Source organism: Haematobia irritans, chromosome 5 (genome assembly GCF_050003625.1).
Source record: "Haematobia irritans isolate KBUSLIRL chromosome 5, ASM5000362v1, whole genome shotgun sequence".
Taxonomy (NCBI): domain Eukaryota; kingdom Metazoa; phylum Arthropoda; class Insecta; order Diptera; family Muscidae; genus Haematobia; species Haematobia irritans.
Window position 1 is genome coordinate 60,905,535 of NC_134401.1, and position 21,407 is coordinate 60,926,941.

At 31.4% G+C, this 21,407-nt stretch overlaps 1 protein-coding gene across 2 annotated transcripts in view; it reads left to right on the plus strand.

The window, feature by feature from the left end:
- PCB (Pyruvate carboxylase) overlaps positions 1–21,407 on the plus strand; it is a 55,236-nt gene that overhangs the window by 27,551 nt on the left and 6,278 nt on the right. The window contains exons 3-5 of one of the 2 annotated variants that reach the window (XM_075310665.1): positions 18,830–18,934; positions 18,991–20,500; positions 21,347–21,394. In XM_075310665.1, the coding sequence (XP_075166780.1) occupies positions 18,836–18,934; positions 18,991–20,500; positions 21,347–21,394 (1,657 nt within the window). In that variant the 5' untranslated portion in view covers positions 18,830–18,835. The remainder of the gene's footprint in view (positions 1–18,829; positions 18,935–18,990; positions 20,501–21,346; positions 21,395–21,407) is intronic. The other variant, XM_075310666.1, reaches the window with a different exon arrangement.

Sequence of the window (21,407 nt, forward strand, 5' to 3'; positions counted from 1 at the left end):
GAACAGTGTTTTACTAGCATTTAACACCATCGCTCTAAAATGCCTTTTATTTTTCGTTAATAATTCATTTTAAAGAAAATAAACTTTTTAAATTATTTTAGCTGCAAAACTCGAACTTAATGCCCGCTTTTATATTTGAAGGTGTCCGTCAACTCCTCGTGGACTACTTATTAATAAAGAGGAACTAAACTTTGTTTTTATATATTTTACTGTGTAATTTTTCACTATTTCCTCCTTATTTCATTTTACTGTCCCAACTCTAAAAAGAGTATAGTGCCCTTTCGTTATTTTTATGAAGACCCCTGATTTCTTTTAACGAACCAAGAAAAAAATTGTGCCCATAATGCCAAAATGATAAACAAAACACATGTCCACACATACATAAAATGCTGCTCTCAAGGCGAAAACATATGCTGTTTGTTTTTCAAATGTCTATTCTCTTGGTTCCGAATGTCCATTCTCTTTATTCAAATTAAATAATATTTAGACTTAAGCATATCAAATTGTTGGCCTTATCATAAAACAGTTTTCCGAAACATCATACAACATTCTTTCGCTGTGTTATGTTGATATCTTTTGTCAACTCTCCCGGTTCCCATCTCTATTTCTTTCTCTCTGTCGCCTTGAATAAAATATCACAACATATGTATGTTTAGTCGAAATTTGTAAATTTATATATGTTTGCATTCACACATATGATTTTTATGAAACATTCATGCCCCAAACATAATATATTCTAACATATTAACATAGATGTCCCAAACATTTAGTGTTAGTTTAGGAACATTACATGTTTGCACTTAAATATATTGTGTTTTAAAATTGTGCCCGAAACACATTTTGTTTATATCGGAACATATGAAAAACATATTTTTCTAAGAGTGTATGTATTGTTTGTAATGTCTACTGGCAGAAAACAATACAATTTTAATATTATTATTAAAAATAATATAATCAACATCAAGATATAATCTGAACCATTTGTCATAGAGCCTGGAATCCTAGCATATGCAAACTATTTTATGTTCGACTATTTGTAAAATCTTTCAAGAAAATGGCGTGATTAAATGGAATTTTACACCACATAATAATGACGTTTTCCTGCCTTTCCAACTGAATGCAATAATTGTCTTGTCATCAGATACAAATAGGTAATGGAAATGAGAAATTGCACGCCATCAATGAATCAATATAGAATTTTAATTCAATGATTTGCAATACGAAGTGGAAATAATGGCGTTTGCGCCTATTTCATAGCAGTCGACACATGCTCAAAACTAGACCCCCCGACAAAACCTAAGCTGTGCGATTGGTCTTAGCAACACAAAAATATATAAAATTTCGAACAAACAAGACTATATACCTTTAGGATCGAAAATAATTGCCTTTGAATGCTAAGAAAAACTCATAGAAAAACGTCTGAAAATAAATTCAGTCGTTGTGGCTGGAACAAAAGCTATGAACAAGCACAATAAGTTTATCGAAGTTTTTATTTTGTAAAAGCCAGTTTTAATTTAATTTAATTTAATTTATGTCCGTAGGGAAGCTAGATATTGAGTTTACTAACACTATGGAGTATTTTTTGGTACAAAATCTCTTTTGCTAAGTTCATAATATATTTCATAAGAGACAATTTCGACTTTTTGAAATTTTGGAAAATTCGACTTTTCCAATTTTTGATTTCCTCACTTTTGAACATTTTGGAAAATTTGACTTTCGACTATTATTATTATTGAACTTTTTTGAATTATGTATACTAGAAATGGATAGCGTTAAAGTTGAAGGTACTAAGAGATAAACTTTGAAACTTTTCTTTATACCGAAAGAAAAGTTTTCTTATCTGAGGAATGAAGTTTTAGACAAGCAAAGTTTTGACGCTAATGAAATTTGCTTTAAAGGTAAATAAAAAGAATTAGAGACAATCGTTTAATCACATGTCATAAATGTGAGTTTGTTTGGTCTGAAAGAAAATATTTTATAAACAAGGGGAATTTCGTTTGTCTAAAATTTTCTTCCAGAGGAAAGTATTTTTTCTATTTCTCGCAAAATTGAGACATTTGCTAATAAAAATTTTAATATTATAAGATGATCATAAAAATAGTGATATGTCATGGGTGGATTTTCTCTTATCAGCCATGGGAATTGCAATAATCTTCCAGGTAATCAAAGGTAAAAAAAACAACGATTGCTACACGTAAAGAAAAAATGTTTGGAAAACGGGTATAGAAAACATTATTCTTTTCTTTGAATTTTTGGAAATTCTAAAGTTAAAACCTTTTTCACCAAAAAAATATTTTTTTTACAAAATTTTTATTTTTTGCAATACAAAAAATAGTTTTTACTCCAAATTCACAGCCAATTTCATTTATATCAATCACCATTCTTTTCTGGCATTATAAAATAAATTTTAAGGTTTTGTAATAAAAATTTAATAAAGAAATATGAAATGCCGAATAGCCTTTCGAAATCTGAAGAAAATTTTTGGATTATAAGAAAAATTAGATTACTACCAAATACACCTCGTTTGTAAGAAAGGGCCCTACTAAAGTGGTTTGTTTTCCTTAAATAAACTTTAATTACATCGGTATGTGTGCACACATTTGACTGTATAGCCAGTGGATAGTGTACTTGCTTACAAATTGAACGAAAAGTAAAAATTTATAAAAACGAATCCCTTTTTATACAATATTTATATTACAGAAAAAAGTGCTGAGAGTAAATAAACCACCTGGAAGTGAGAAATATATGAGGAATGATGCAATTAGCCAGAATATTTTTTTCAAGTCTTTATTAAACTATTTTCACATCCTGTAAGAGTCACCGTCTACCACAAAAAGCTTACACGTTTTATCAAAACAAACATCCTTACAGAGAAAAGCAAATGCTAAACGATATCTGTTTGTCTAATATATCGTTTTGGAGGAACGAATTATTTATTTGCGTGTAGGGTGTATCATAATAAACTGAGATGCAGTTATACCGGTTGAAATTCAGGGTTCAAGTAAAAGATATCCTTTCTCTCGCTAGAAGTCTACAATATTATTGCATGTTCGCCGTAAAAGGGTTACATTATGCTTTTGAGCATGTTCGGGTTGATCATATTCCTGACAAAATGGTTTGATAATCGTTTGTCTCCAACTACTTTTACTATCGCTAATACGACAACTTTTTGGATAAATCTAATCAACGATAGATTTCAATCAATCCATTTCGAAATGTTAAAAAGGATGCAGCATTTCCTTTTTTCAATCGATTAGGAATTTGCGCAAATATTGTCTACGCTAAATGATTTGTCAGGACTGTAAAAATTTACATTACCTTGCTACTTCCCAGATTTACTTAGATTTTATTTTTCAGATTTTTTATACGTAAATAATTTACAAAACAAATGTAAAGTGAATAAAAACACATTCATTATTTATGTAAACATTATATGAGTGATAAGAGTAACGACATTGAGACTAAGGTGGACCGCATGATAAGCTCGGTTAAAAAACAAACCTTTCGTAATGAAAAGTGTATAGAGCAGTTAAAACGGAACTTATCTTATCAATCTTTCGATGAAATGGATTTGATTTTCTCTATTAAAATTAATATCACTACTTTTAAAGGCGTTATTGATTTCTAAAGATTTGTAACTAACATACCTATATACATATATATTCGTAGGAAATAAATGTGGGTGCATTATTAAAAACTGTGTCATTATCAAAGTTTGCCCTAATTCCAATAGACAGATGCAGGTCATTTAATCGATTTAAAAATGCACCTAAACTCTTATTCTGGGAAACGAAATTTTAGACCCTTTTGTTCATACTAAATAAATCTCGTTGGGAACAAACGTTGCAATAAGTATCATAAATAAAGACTTATTTGCATTTAAAGAGACAACTGTAACAATAAAAGAAAACTTTGTTGGTCTAAAATTTCGTTTCGGAAGAAAGTATTATTTTTTGTGGGTATATTTTAATCCCATACGTATCTCGACAAATGCGTTCTTTTAAAGTTAAAAACTTTACATAATTGTTGCGTTCAATTCCGCTATTTATTGATGGCAGATTCGTTAGCAACAATTAATTTGTCTGTTGTAAATTTCATTCGGTTTCGCCGTAGATACATAGGTCTGGCTCATTTTCATATTCTTCTTATCAAAATTGTAAAAAAAACACTACATAGCAAAAATATGCACTTAGGTTGAAATACTTAGGGTATTATGATAACCTTGTTAATAAAAAATCAATGTCACACATCAAATAAATTGTTATTTTTGAAAATGTATTTAATTAGAGGGGTTCTTCAGGAATTACCAACTGGTAAAAGATCAATTTCCATTTAAATCCTCTCTTTATAACGTCATTAGAGTCTGAGTACGAACATGGGTAACGAAAATGGCATCAGAATAACTAAAAACTATTTTGAATTGACATGCAGCAGATAGAGATAGATATTTTCGATTTTTGTTTTTCTTTTACATTATTCTGGTGTCGTAAAGGGCAAATATTTAATAATCTGTCAACTGATTACCATGGCCAATTAACATTAGTAATTGAGCAAAACATAATTCTACTTGCGAGTCGAAAAACTTGTCCGGATTCATTTTCATTTTATCGCCGGTAGAAGAAAAACTTATATATGTCACACTCATAAAAAAACATTAATAATTGCTAACAAAACAGAATGTACAACTCCAAAACCAGTAAAAAGTACAAAACATGAAGAAAAGGAGGCAGGTTTCAGTTTTCAATTTTACAGTATTGAGATTTATTGTGGATGGCAGCTGCATACCAGTTTGGATGATAAAAAGCACAAATGAAATTACGAATACGTATACTACCATGACGTACACAAATTTACACCTCCAAGGTTGCGGAAATCAAATCCGGGGATCGTTTTCTATGGGAGCTGTATTTAAAAGTGGCCCCATATGGCCCATTTGCAAAACCATCCGACATTTCAAGTCAATAGCTTATTTCGTTCGGAAGTTAGCGTGATTTCAACTGACGGACAGACATCACTCAATCGACTCTGAATTTCAACACGACCCAGAATATTTTTTATGGTCTGAAACCAATATTTCTATGTGTTACACCTACATTCTACACCCAGAGAAGTAATATATCTTCAGATATGTTGCAAGAGCAAAATGTTATTTTTGGGTGAGGACCAAGTCACATGTTTTACGCAACTATATTATTTTCTCAAAAATTATGTATCTGATTAATCAAGTATTTTATGTTTGGCGAGAAAACAGCATTGTTGCGGCAAAAATTTCCATGTTCCCCGTCCAAAAATAACATTTTACTCTTGAAACATGTTTGAGTTGATCATATTCTTTCTCTGCATGCATGATGAAGGCTATAAAAATGGTATACATTATTTTTAGTACAATGCAATTGTAAAGTAGAAAAGGACAAAATATTTAAACTAGAATTGAATGATAGTTTTTTTGTCAACAGAGAAATATATTAGGGCAATAAATTTTATATATCTCTTAACTATCATTGTGTATTATGATTTTACCCAATTGATGAGTACAATCTTCTTCAATCTTCTTCTTTACTTGAATCCAAAGATTTTGACCTTCCCTTAAGGATTTAGGTTTTGATTCCGAGCCAAAGATGCGGCTTCTTTAAAATAAAGACATTTTTTAGCGACCTATCTAGCTTTAAATCTAGGACCAATAACATTAAAATTAGGATACAGATCTCATTTATCAAATTTTCATTCTCTTTTCGCGGTTTATTAATAAAGGTACTCACAATGCCAGTTTAAAAATCAAAATTATAACGGATACTTCAAAGTAAAAATGTTTTCTTAATTCCAAAAAAAACTTTAAACCAAAGACGCTAAATCCTCAAAATAAGTCTTAGCCTATATTTGAAGCGTTTTTATCTTATATCTAAGGTTTCAATATTTCAGTTAATTTAAGGACAATTTCTTTAAAAAAAATGTGTTTCTTTACTTTAAGGAAAATTAGGCTTAGTTCAAAGACATGGGACTTTAACGGAGGGACGAAAATTTATAAAATTTGTGTCCTAAATTTAATGAAAAAAAATTTTTGAAGCAAAGATTATAAACTTTATTTTAATTAAAATTTCATTATTTTGAAGAAATTTGTCCTTAATATTTTGTAAATTTCGTATCCTAAAATTTAGGTTGCGTAATCTTTAATATCACGTAAATATTTTTTTCAGTGCAGAGTTCGTAAAAGTATTTGCCTTCATTTATATCTTAAAATTTAAGAAAGGTAACTGCGAAACGGATTTACAGTGTGAAAACCACACATAGTACCGGCCTTTATGAATGGAAGCTTACGATTTTTCGCTGTGGTTTTAATTTTTGGATATACACTATTGAGTCATTATAGTTAATCTACAATAAAAAATAATTATCTTTTTTTACACTTGTTACTCGAACTTTTTATTTAAATGGGTAGATTATTGTGTTTTTTAATTTAATTTTTTTATTTATTGTGTATAAAATGTGTCTTACGAATCCCAAATAACCACCGTATTGATTTTACATGAATTCTTTTTTTATACCCTCCATCATAGGATGGGGGTATATTAACTTTGTCATTCCGTTTGTAACACATCGAAATATTGCTCTAAGACCCCATAAAGTATATAAATTCTGGGTCGTGGTGAAATTCTGAGTCGATCTAAGCATGTCCGTCCGTCCGTCCGTCCGTCCGTCTGTTGAAATCACGCTAACTTCCGAACGAAACAAGCTATCGACTTGAAACTTGGCACAAGTAGTTGTTATCGATGTAGGTCGGATGGTATTGAAAATGGGCCATATCGGTCCACTTTTACGTATAGCCCCCATATGAAGGGACCCTCAGATTTGGCTTGTGGAGCCTCTAACTGAACCATATTTCATCCGATCCCGCTGAAATTTGGTATATGGTGTTGGTATATGGTCTCTAACAACCATGCAAAAATTGGTCGAAATCCGTCCATAATTATATATAGCCCCCATATAAACCGATGCCTAGATTTGGCTTGCGGAGCCTCAAAGAGAAGCAAATTTCATCCGATCCGGCTGAAATTTGGTACATGATGTTGGTATATGGTCTCTAACAACTATACAAAAATTGGTCCACATCGGTCCATAATTATATATAGCCCCCATATAAACCGATCCCCAGATTTGGCTTGCGAAGTCTCCAAGAGAAGCAAATTTCATCCAATCCGGTTGTAATCTTGAACGTGGTATTAGTATATGATCTTTAACAACCGTGCCAGAATTGGTCCATATCGGTCCATAATTATATATAGCCCCCATATAAAACGTTCTGCAGATTTGACCTCCGGAGTCTCTTGGAGGAGCAAAATTCATCCGATCCGTTTCAAATTAGGAACGTGGTGTTAGTATATGGTCGCTAACAACCATACCAAAATTGGTCCAATCACACAAAAATTGGTCCATATCGGTTCATAATCATGGTTGCCACTAGAGCCAAAAATAATCTACCAAAATTTTATTTATATAGAAAATTTTGTCAAAATTGTATTTCTAAAGAAAATTTTGTCAAAATTTTATTTCTAGAGAAAATTTCGTTAAAATTTTATTCGGTTCATAATAAAATTTTCATAATTGTCAAAATTTTATTTCTATAGAAAATTTTGTCAAAATTTTATTTCTATAGAAAATTTTGTTCAAATTTTATTCGGTTCATAATCATGGTTGCCACTAGAGCCAAAAATAATCTACCAAAATTTTATTTATATAGAAAATTTTGTCAAAATTGTATTTCTAAAGAAAATTTTGTCAAAATTTTATTTCTAGAGAAAATTTCGTTAAAATTTTATTCGGTTCTTAATAAAATTTTCATAATTGTCAAAATTTTATTTCTATAGAAAATTTTGTCAAAATTTTATTTCTATAGAAAATTTTGTTCAAATTTTATTCGGTTCATAATCATGGTTGCCACTCGAGCCAAAAATAATCTACCAAGATTTTATTTCTATAGAATATTTTGTCAAAAGTTTATTTCTATAGAAAATTTTGTTAAAATTTTATTTCTGTAGAAATTTTTGTCAAAATTTTCTTTCTATAGAAAATTTTGTTAAAATTTTTATTTCTATAGAAAATTTTGTGAAAATTTTATTTCTATAGAAAATTTTGTTAAAATTTTATTTCTGAAGAAAATTTTGTCAAAATTTTATGTCTACTTTGTCAAACTGAATTATATACATATTGGAACGATCTTTTTTGATTTAATATATACCACGTATGGACTTACATACAATTTAGAAGATGGTGTTAGGAGGTTTTAAGATACCTTGCCATCGGCAAGCGTTACCGCAACTTAAGTAATTTGATTGTGGATGGCAGTGTTTAGAAGAAGTTTCTACGCAACCCATGATGGAGGGTACATAAGCCTGGCCGAACTTACGGCCGTATATACTTGTTTTTTTTTTTTTTTTAACCGCTACTATTTTCATCAAACTAACAGATTGTTAACAGAAAGTCTGCTATACCAGAAAGCTAAACAGCAGACAACGTTTGCTTTTATTAGCAGAGATTCGTTTTAGAATACATTCAATCTGTGTGCATGCATATAATAATTTTTTCCAAAACATTGTTGAAAATACCTTTTTTTACTCTGCCATTAACATTGATATACATACCTACAAAATGTCATATGTACTGCGTGTATATGCGGATATCAAGACGAGCCCCCACAAAACATATTATTGTTATTTTTTCATGGGCTATATCGTCTCGTGGCGGAATACATATTAATACCCATTTTTATAGAGACTTTAATTTAAATTTGGACTTTGAACCACTGAGGCGCTCTAGTAGTTTTCAGTATGAAATGCTTAAAAAAAAATAAATATTTTTATTTTGAATACACTTTAATGGTAATAATATAAAGGGGCTCACGATGGATACAGTATGCGAATCGGTCGAAAAAAAGCGGAGACGTATAGTACACTCTATATATGTATTCAAAAAATAAATTAATATATTTCTTTGCAAGTTGACGTATGTACAATATGCTAATTTAAAAGAAATACATTTGAAATTGGTGCCAATTGCCACTGCACAAAACCAGTCGGAACTATTGTCAGGTACAAATAATAGGCGTGTTTTAATTGGCAATGATGAAGTGTATACGTTTAATTGCGAAGTAGATATAACTTATTTAAAATTTTTTGACAAATAAAAGCATCTTACACGCAAAGAAAAAAAAACGTTTGGAAAACGTGTACCGAAAACGTTTTTCTTTTGTTAGAGATTTTTGAATTGCTTCGAAAATTTTAAACTTTTATCACCAAAAAAATTCGTTTGTTACAAAATTTTTATTTTTTCAATAAAAAAAGTTATTTTTGAAACAACAACACAGTCCATTTCGTTTATATCAAACACTGTTCTTTTCTGACTTTAGGTCTTTAATAAGACACATTTTACAGTTCAAAATTTAATATATTACAATGTAATGTTGAACATTTTGTCGGAATCTTCCGAACATATCTGGAATATATGTAAAAAAAAAAACAAAAAAAAACTTTGGTCGAAGCAGGGATCGAACCCACGACCCTTGGCATGCAAGTCGGACGTAGCAACCACTGCACCACGGTGCCAAACTAAGTGTTTGTTTCTGTTAAATAAACTTTGTTTATTCGGTTCGTGGGCGCCGCCAGCTATGCTATATAAATATAACTTATATGGATATTTATCTATTGATGACCATAACAGGTACATAGCTCAGTGGTTAGTGTGTTGGCTTACAAAGTGCATGGTCCGTCAGGTAAAAAAAAAAATTAAAATTTATAAAATCGTATAATTTCTTCTACATTGTTGGTATTACAGGAAAATGTGTTAAGAACTAAAAAACATCGTGGATGTGAGAAAGATGTGAGGGAAAATGCAATTAGCAAGAAAACAATGTTTTTTTGAGTTTGTCCTTATGAAATTGTTTTTACATCATGGAAAAGAATAAACGTTTATCACAAAAAGTATATACTTTTCTTCCAAATACACTTCCTTACAGCGAAAAGCAAATGAGAAACGAACTTTGTTTGTCTAAAATTTCGTTTGGGAGGAAAGAATTATTTTTTGCGTGTATATCTGTTGTTATTGTATATAATTTTAATTTAGGTTTATTGAATAGTACCAATAGAATAGTACCATAAACACAAAATAAAAGAGACCCTTAAAATTCATACTAAAAAAGAAATCTAAACTGCGAAAGGAAAGTTGAAAGAATTCCCCAAGTTTTTATCGAAAATCGAAAATACCTTTTAACAAAAGAGAATTTCATTTGTCATTTAGACTATTCAGTCCATTGTGATACCACAAGTGGTAAACTTCTCTCTTATAAATGAGCGCTGACCTATTATACACTCAAGATAATCCTCTATTTCACTAAAACCAATTTAACTTTATTTCAGTTCATGGAATTATTAGGTTTGGAGAAAGTTTCCTTGACTCTAAAAACGTTTTGTGTACGTTAGTTAAATGAACTTAAAAACGAGAAAAAATTATACACAAATGAAGCATAAAGATTATTTCTCATAATTCATTATTTCTTTAAATTTGTAAATTTGTGTACAAATGTGCCCATCTTGAACTTCGTATGGCACTAAAGACATTTTTGCAATTTTAAACTCCAATTTTTTCCTTGAAACTACAAAATTTTCTTTAACAAGTGAAAAAAAAAAAAATAATCATGTCTAATAAATTTTCTTGAATTTGTTGAAAAATATTTATTTTTGTGATATCGATGTGATGTCAGCGTTTGTAATACTGTTTAGTTAAAATTTTCTAAAAATAATCTAAATTTTCTAAAATTAACCAAATTTTTCTTGCTGGCGGGTTCACTGTTTTTTCAGTGTATGTTAAACTCAAGGGAGGGGAAACTTTTTTATTTTCAAGACTACTGACAATTTGAGCTCCATATCAAACTAACCCAATAAAACAAAGTCCTAAAGACGAATTTTCAATAAATGAATTAAACAAGTCGCCAAAATGGAAAACGAAATAAAACTGCAAAACGTATACAAATACCTCAAAGATATATGAAATTCGCCTAGGTATACACCCAAAAGAATGATCCCCTCAAACTTGTTTCCAGAGTAAAATGTTATTTTAGGGTGGTAAAAAGTAAAATGTTATTTAGATAACATATTTGTCGAAAATAATTATATCCGATTTCGGCAAGTATTTTATGCTTGGCGAGAACACAAAATTTTTGCGGCAAAATGTTCCATATTCCCCTACCAAAAATAACATTTTGCCCATGTTTGAGGCGATCATATATCTTCTCTGCGTGTAGTAAGAAATGAAATATTGCCAATCAACTGTTGGGGGTAGTTTGTCTAAACAATTCATTCATATTCATCTCTTAACAGTCACGAAATTTAGTTGCATTTAAGACTTTTTTCTATGGACAGAAGTAAGTTGATTATTCATTTATATGATATTTGTTTAATTGTTTATGGTTTTACACATTCACCCAGAAAAAAGCGTCTTCGAAACTAAAGGAAAAAATGTCCATCAATTTAGTTTAGCCATTTTATTTCCATTCAGTTAAATTTTTGTGTGAAATAATAAATTTTACTTGGTTCAGTAAAAAAATCATAAACTGAAAGCAGTTAGGAATAGTTCATTAACCGCCATTTTCATGTAGCTCCGTTAGGCTTTAACTGCCAGTTAACAGAAAGTAATTTCCAAATATCTTCTCTCCTGTTAACTTTAACTGAAAAATTTTCGGCAGTTAAGTTCCTAACTGGCATATGGAATATATACGCAAGATGGCAGCTATGCCCATATTACGGTTTAAAAGTTCGTTAGTTAACGGAGCACTAACGGAGCTTCATGAAAATGGGCGTAACTAGAATAAGGCATGGAATTTTACCAATAATTTTACTTCTTCACGGGGGTTTTTTCCTTCATTAATATTCCCCGTTTCCTTTGTTATTTAGATACCATAAATTATTCAAAGTTTAAAAATTATGTTTAGGTTGAAAAGTTGTGTTATGTAACTGAACTCTTAAAATATAATTATTAAATTATTGTGTAAAATGAATTTATTCAAACAATAAAAATAGTAAACAAAAAAATAAGAATTTACTACCGAACAAGAAAATTTTATTCACTGATAACAAAGCATTCGTAAAAATATGGTATAGTGGTACATAAATATAGGAAATGTTAACTAATATATGGAATGCATTCTACCTAATTTCTACGAAAATCACATCGTTCAAACAAATAGAAATGTTTTTGGAGCTATACGAAGTTCAACTTTCTCCACAATGAGTTCATTTTAACTTAAAGAAGGAGTCACTTTTTTCTGGATGTTGTGTTATAAGAAAAGTCATTTTCAAAAACTAATTCAAGTATTTTTCTTAAGAATATTGGGCACAAAATTTTCCGTAGGATTTGCTGCAATCGCCCTATGCAAGTACAAATTAATACATACCATTTATATTTCAAGTTTACTTATTTATTGTTATTGTCGTTATAGGTTATCAACAAGGTTATCTTTTAAATACATATTTCTTTTTTGTTGTAACAGTAGATCCGAAAATAAACGAATCATTTGTTTGCTTTGCAACAAAAAAATGAGCGAAGTGAGACGCCTGAGGTAATGATTTCAAGTGTCCTATTTTTATTTATTCCCAGATGGATTCTGAAAAATGCTTAGTAGGTTGTCTGCTTTTTTCATCAGTATTATGAAAATATTCAAAGTCCGTTTTAGATTATTGATTATATAAAATACGATTTCATGGCATGAATGGTATGATTAACCATTGTTATTTCAGGAATCTGCCCTGTTTTGTGGACTTGTTGAGCTTATCAATCACTAGACTAACCTGACTCTAATCGACCTATTTCACAGCCATTTTTCTTTATCAACTTATTAAAATGTCATAAATCATATCACTATAATTCGATAAAAAATAAAAATCTTATGAATTTTATTGATATGCACAATATTGAGAAATGAAACTCAAGTTCATAAAACAAAAGTAATTGTTTTTGGAGAAACAAATGCATTATTTCAGAATTAGTTTTAGAGAGAAGCTTCATAAGACAATTTAAAATATCGCAATTAATTGAAATGATTGATGAAAAATGTGCCGTATATTAGATGTAGTAATATCGCAAGAATTACTGTTAAAAAATTGATTGAGGTGTCCAGAGTTGTCCAGTTGCTAAGTTTTCGCTAAAGCTTGGTAGGCACCTCTAAAGAAATTTCTGCCACCCATAGATTTTCATCATGATTCCCATAAAATATGGAATATTTTTAAGAGTCTTAAAGAAAAATTAAAATTTTGCAATTGTGATTATCAAAGAGAGGTACTATGAAGTTAAATAATAAATTAATGAAGATTAGCCAAGCAGGGCTTAAAACTTCAAGTAGATGGTGGAGAGTACACGCAAAGAAAAAAACGTTTGGAAAACGTTTTCTTTTGTTTGAGTTTTTTGAATTTCTTCGAAAACTTTAAAGTTTTGTCACCAAAAAAATTCGTTGGTTGAAATATTTTTATTTTTTCAATAAAAAAATATTTTTGAACCAACAACACAGTTCATTTCGTTTATATCAAGCACTGTTCTTTTCTGACTTTAAGTCTTTAATAGGATACATTTTACAGGCTCATAGTAAAGATTTAATATAGTAGTATGTAATGTTGAACATCTTTTTGGAATCCGAACATATCTGGAATATATGTAAGAAAAAACTAAAAACAAAGTTTTGGTATTCGATCGAAGCAGTGATCGAACCCACGACCCTTGGTATACAAGGTGCACGTACCACTGCTCCACGGTCCCAAACTAAATGTATGTTTCTGTTAAATAAAATTTATGTAATCGGCTATTGATGACAATAACAGCCACGTAGCCCAGTGGATAGCGTGATGGCGTAGAAATTGCATGGTCCGCGATTCGCTTCTCCGTCCAGGCGAAAGGTAAAATTTAAAAAAATTATAAAATCGAATAATCACCCTTATTCCTGAAGTCGCCCTCGCCGTCGCTTTTTGTCGCTTTTCGTCAGTCGCCACTAATTGGTATTCCGTTCGTCGATATATTCTGCTATCGAAGAAAATCGGTATTCCTGATGTTGCTTTTTGTCGCCAACATCGTCGCCTTTAAATTTACCATCGAGAGCAAGTAAGCAGTTGGTTTTTGTAGTGTGAGAAAGTATAAAATTATGTGCACTTTTAAATAAATAAAACAAAAGAAAGGAAAATTATATCGAAATAAATTGAAATGAATATTGAAGTAAATGGTATTAACTATATTTTAAAATAAAAAAATGTATAAAACTTGTTTTAAATTTGCTATAAAATCAATTTTTGTCAGTCTCATTGTTTCGTTTGATGACTTTTCTTGTGTATTTTGATCTGCTGAATTTGAAAATGAAAGTTTAAAAAATTTTTATGAACCCGTTTTTGAGATATCCCGTTATTTTTAGTTTTTCTTTTTTCGATAAACAAATTATACCTCGAGCTAGAAATGTTCGATTATATCGTTGTTTGTACCTGAATGCAAGGTATGGAGATGTCGAACAAACGTGTATAATAAGATCTATGATAAGTTAAGTGGTTCAAAATATATCGATGAAAATAGGGCGAATTTTCAAAACAATCTTTATTTACAACTTCATGAAAATCGGATAAAAACTAGAAGCTCAAGAAGTAAAATTAGGAGATCGGTCTATATGGGGGCTATAACAAAACATGGACCGATACACACAATTTTTAGCACACCTACTTTTGGTCCTAATATACCTTTAGATTTCAATTTTCAGCCAAATCGGATAGAAAATACAGTTTCTAGAATCCCAAGAAGTAAAATCGGGAGATCGGTCTATATGGGGGGGCTATACCAAAACGTCATCAATCAATCCCATTTTATCATTAAATAGTCCTGACATAATCATAAAGCCGTGACCGAAGTTTCACGATGATACCTATACTGGAAGTATTTTTGGCCGCTAACTCCATATAGCACCGACCACTGTGCACTGCTCCACGGTGCCCAACTAAATGTATGTTTCTGTTAAATAAAGTTTGTTTAATCGGTTCGTGGGCGCCGCAAGCTATGCTATATAAATATAACTTATATGGATAATTGTCTATTGAAGACAATAACAGCTACATGTTGGCTTGCTTACAAATTGCATGATCCGGGGTTCGATTCTCCGTCCAGGCGAAAGGTAAAATTAAAAAATTTATAAAATCCAATAATTTCTTGTACATTGTTTGTATTACAGAAAAGCGCGCTAAGAACTAAAAACCTCGTGGAAGTGAGAAAGATGTGAGGGAAAATACGATTAGCCAGAAATGATTGTTGTTTTTTTTTTACTTTTCTTCCAAAGCGAAAAACAAATAAGAAACAATCTTTGTTTGTCTAAAATTTCGTTTGGGAGGAAAGAATTATTTTTTGCGTGCATATGGTATTAGTTTCGACCCCGACGAGCAATATATTAAGAATGTGCTGGTTGCATTTCTCGAACTTTTAAATGGACTAAATATTATTCTTATATAAAGCAAATATATTTCAACACACATTAAACAATGTTGTTATAACAACAAGTACTGAGTAGTGAAACTGTTGTTTTTGGACCCGGAAGTGGTGCAAAATTGGCGCAGAAGCGCTTGTCATAGGACGGATGTCCACCATATCAACAACTGAATTTGCATCACTTCTTATGGTGCAGAATGCTGAATTTTGCCAAATAAATCATTTTTATAATCTTTTTTTATTTTTAAATATTTTTCAAAAATTCTCAATTTCTACAATTTAGCATTTTTCTAGTATTTAGCATTTTTCGCCATTTTATTAATTCGTACTCTGTTTAACGTATTTGAAACAAAAATGTTGAAATTAAAAGAACCTGTGTAGTTAAAATAAAGAACATCTTTGGAAGCACAGTTTTAGAAGTGCTTTTATATTTTGAGTGTCTTCTTTTTATGGTACATAGCGTATAAAAAAATGTATTGAAATTTGTATAAAATAACACCTTTTACTAAAAATATCGCCTAAAATTGCTAGTTATTATACATATATAATATTATATGGCAGGTATTAACAGAACACTTGTAACCGAAACAACAGTCGGAAGCAAAATAGCAAATCAAACTTTTTTGCTGATATTACTGATCTTTTTCGTTTGAGCGTATGTTCCGCTCAGATAAAAAAAAAATAAAATATAATAAAATTGTAAATATAGCTTTCGAAAAGTGGAAGTTGCATAGAGCTTGTAAAGTTAAAGCAAAAACAAACGCTTTCGGCGAAACGTTGCAATAGTAGCAACCGCATGTTAGTACTTAGTGTTGACAAGGTCAGATTATGTTCTTGAAATATCATTTTTTGAAATAGCAACTTGTAAATCGAAATCGATATAAAAGATTATTTGTATAAAAAGTTAATTTGGATTAAAATATTTTTTAACCATTTGAATTTTGTGCATGATGTCGGAGGGGAGAAAGTTTAGTCACATTGTTATTAACGAAAAAAGTAAATGATATTTTGAAAAATAAAGGTTTGGATAAGAAAGCAAGATGATTTTAAGTCTGTCAACCCAGTATTGCCAGACGACTTTTTTCCTCCTTTGTTGTGTTGTTTTCTTTTTTTTATGCAATTAAATTGAAACCAGTTACGCTTTTAAGATACATTTATCGCGAAATATACAAATGTAAACTTGGTCAACGATTTGAGAGGTTATTTGGAAGAATTTTTATTTTACATTTTTTGTAGAGATCAATATCAGAAATCAAAACATGTTTCAAGTTCAAGTTAAAACGAATTCGATTCAGTACAAGCTGAAGAGAGTTTTGTATTTATACTTGTATTTAAAAAAAAACGTACAAAAATATTGGTTTTATGATTACACGCGTACAGAATGATTATAATAGGCGTGTTTCGTGTACAATTAACATGAAACAAAAAATGGTCTTACGACTTATTTTATTTATTAAGGTTGACATTATGTGCGGTTATGCAGTGACCCTCAGATAATTTCACTCACCATAGCTTTTCTTAAATAATGGAATTTTAGTTAGGTAAATCATTTTCTGAAGATATTAAAAACAAAATGTGTCTTCAACCACCAAAAAAGTTTGTTATTCATAACAGCAAAAATGTTTTCTAAAACAAAACAGCTTATTGTCTGCTGAAAAAGGGAAAGTAGCAAATGTAGTTGTTTCAGCAAATAGTTTTGTCTGCTAAAAACACAAACACTGCTAAATTAGCAAATGTATTTGCTAAAATTTTTTAAAAATCATCGCAGTTGATATATCAAATTGCATTAGTTGAAATAGCTAACATTGTATAAACATTGTCATAAAATGTAAATTACGATCTCCGTTTGGGTCATGTATAAAAAAGGACGGCTTTTTTGCATATTTTATTGCATAATATACAATGAAAATATGTGTTATTAGCATCAACATCTACCAACATATCTAGTGAACGAAGCAGAAATGGTTTAATAGTTTAGCGAAAAATTCCACTCAAGGAAAAATCTAATAAAACAGGAAAAAATAAATTAACAAACTTGAGTCGTTTTCTCAATCTGAGGTAGAGTGACATGAAATTCTCGTGACACGCGTGAATCACGTGAGTTTTTGCGAGTACTGAGTACTGGTTTTCCTTTCGTGAATGTGTGTGAGTGTGATTGGCTAACATTTTGCTCGTACACCTCTAATCAGTGGTTATTATTTATCGTCTACATTATACATCCTAATGGTTTATAAATCCTGATGGGCCGGTATTATGTTCGGGTTTAGAGTTGAAAAACACTTTATTATTCTAAAATAATCAAAATTATAAATGAAGACAAACATATTCAAGTAAAATCTTGAAAGGATCTGGATGAAAGGAGAAATTACACATCGATTGAGTTAAAATATATGCTCTAAATGGAGCTATTTTCATAACTTCGAAAATTTCAAGGCGAAAACAGAACATAGTCCGGGCCTTAAGGGTCTAACTTTAAGAATATGTTACGAACATAAGACTTTTTATTTAAAAGTAATGAGTCTTAGGCACCAAATCAGTACAAAAATATTTTGTAACAATATCTGGTTAAAAGCGAAAAGGAAAATATCTACTCATTAAAACCATAAATTATGGTTTCCGTCTTAACGAATAATATTAATCCGAAGATGCCGTAAATTGAGACGTAACAGCAAACATGATTTTTGGTGATAACATCCTACTAATATTTAATATTTGAATTTTGAAATACTAAGCATACACTTTTAGCTAACATCGCAAGTGTTGTTTTTTCCAGTCCGATTTCGGATCAACACATAGAAAAAATCTGCTAAAACGGTACTTTGTTGTTTTTTGTTATATGATTTTTTTTTTGTTTTGTTATATGATTTTTAAGAAGAATATTCATCAAAAGATATACACTCATAGAAAAAAGTGTGCTAAAAATAGCAGTCGATGTCTGATGTTCTATTTTTGTACTTCAGGATCTAACGAACAACAAATTATAAAATTTGTAGGTTATAAGTTTTCCCCAAAGCACATTTAAGTACCAAAAGTAGTTTTTGGTATATTTTTGCACTATAATATACTTACAAGATCCTAAATGCGATCAGATTTTTTGGGTAAATACTATATAAAAAACAATGCAAGCAATGGCTGCTTTCCCTTTTTCAGCAGACTTTTTGACTTTTTCGCAGACATTTCTGCAAATTTCTTCGGGTGTAGTTAATGCAACCGTTAGTATTAAAACCCCGTTTTTCTCTACATGTAAAACATTTTTATTTTTACTGAAAAATCTCAACTCCTTCCTGACAGTAAATAATTATATTTTTAACCAACCTATATTTCTATCTTCCACTTTTAGTTCAAAATGCTGTTCGGAGCTGCCCAAACGGCTTTTAAAACATTACGCCACAGTACTCCTCGTGTTCGTGTGTATTTGTATAACAAAAATGCCTACTCCACCCAGGTAAAGTCCCATACGGAATGAAATGAAATTAAACTTATCTCCTCTATTACTTTTAGGTTGAATACAAACCGATTCGTTCTGTATTGGTGGCGAATCGCGGAGAAATTGCAATTCGCGTTTTTCGTGCCTGTACAGAGTTGGGCATTAAGTCCGTAGCCATTTATTCCGAGCAAGATAAAATGCATATGCATCGTCAAAAGGCCGATGAATCGTACTTGGTTGGCAAGGGATTGCCTCCGGTAGAAGCGTATTTAAACATTCCAGAAATCATTCGTGTTTGCAAGGAGAACGATGTAGATGCTGTGCATCCAGGTTATGGGTTCCTTTCTGAACGCAGTGATTTTGCTCAATCCGTTATTGATGCTGGTCTACGCTTCATAGGCCCCTCGCCGAAAGTTGTACAACAGATGGGTGATAAAGTAGCTGCCCGTATCGCAGCTATCGAAGCCGGTGTACCCATTGTGCCTGGTACCGATGGCCCAGTGACTACAAAGGCTGAAGCTTTGGAATTCTGTAAGAAACACGGCTTGCCAGTGATTTTCAAAGCTGCCTATGGTGGTGGAGGTCGTGGCATGCGAGTTGTTCGCAAAATGGATGAAGTTGAGGAAATGTTCGAAAGAGCGAGCTCCGAAGCTAAGGCCGCTTTTGGTAATGGTGCTATGTTCATTGAAAAATTCATCGAACGTCCCCGTCACATTGAAGTTCAATTGCTGGGAGATAAGGCTGGAAATGTCGTACATTTATTCGAACGTGATTGTTCCGTCCAACGTCGTCATCAAAAAGTAGTCGAAATCGCTCCCGCCCCAAGACTGCCAAAAGAAGTCCGTGATCAAATGACTACGGCTGCTGTTCGCTTGGCGAAGCATGTTGGTTATGAAAACGCCGGTACTGTGGAGTTCCTGTGTGATGAAAGTGGAAACTTCTATTTTATTGAAGTAAATGCTCGTTTACAAGTCGAGCACACAGTTACTGAGGAAATTACAGGCATTGATTTGGTACAATCCCAAATTAGAGTGGCCGAGGGTATGACATTACCCGAGCTAGGATATACACAAGACAAAATAAAATCTCGAGGATATGCTATCCAATGTCGTGTAACCACAGAAGATCCCGCCAATGACTTCCAACCTAGTACTGGTCGCTTAGAAGTTTTCCGTTCCGGCGAGGGCATGGGTATTCGTTTGGACAGTGCTTCTGCGTTTGCTGGAGCTATTATCTCACCATACTACGATTCCCTCCTAGTTAAAATTATCTCACACGCCAGTGACTTGCAAAGCTCTGCCTCCAAAATGAATCGTGCTCTTCGCGAATTCCGTATTCGAGGTGTGAAAACGAACATACCATTCTTGTTGAACGTGTTGGAAAATCAAAAATTTCTACACGGTGTCTTGGACACATACTTTATCGACGAACACCCTCAGCTATTCAAATTCCGTGTATCACAAAATCGTGCCCAAAAGCTCTTGGGCTACTTGGGTGAAGTATTAGTGAATGGACCACAAACTCCACTGGCTACGAGTTTGAAACCAGCTGAAGTTAAACCACACATACCAACAGTGCCTCTAGGTAAGTACGATTGTTTTGTTCGTCACAATCATAATGGGTTTCATTACATACAGTGATCGTTTTCGATGCAAAATTAAAAAAAAAATCGACTAATGGGTTTTCACATTCGACTATTTAAATATACTTTAATGTTATTTTAATGTTTAAAGCATATTTCTCTTTTGCTTATGATTATTGCAAACAAAGCAAAATTTACCAAAAAAAATAATTTTCCTAAACTTAAATTTTATTTTCACCGCACTTGTTTGAACAAAGATAGTGTATTATGCAGCCATTTTTTAATTGTATATGTCCAATATACCAAAATTATCTGAAATGCAAATCGAACACTAATAGATACCGTCATCATCGGTATATGAAAGACACAAACATATAAAGTGTTCCCATTAGAACACATTTAATGGGCTTCATATACCGCCACAAAAATGTCCCCAATACTTTTCAAAGATGCTGTAATAAATACACTTGTCGATACATTGGAAATGGGATCTTTCTACACTACTCTTTTATAACTGACCTCGCTCGCTTTTGCTCCAGTACAATCAATGCTTTTCGAAGCACAAAAATAATTTGTACATTTATTATTGTTCAATTATTATTTAAAAATTTTCCATATCTCCTTATTTAGCTTTAATTTTTATCTTAATACATTTTTTGTTTATTTACTTTTATGTGTTACATTTTGTTATTAATCCACTCCCAAAAAAAACAAAACAAACAAACATTCAAATGTTGCATCAATATCATTAAAACCCCAAAATTGTTTGAAATCATCATTACTATCAAAAAATTGGCACCATCAACGACCTTCGCCACCTTTTCAATATCTTATATTGAACATTGAAGACTTGTCGCCAGCGGCTATAGAGCGTGAAAGTCGTGGTGAAGCTAAAGGTATGTTACATAC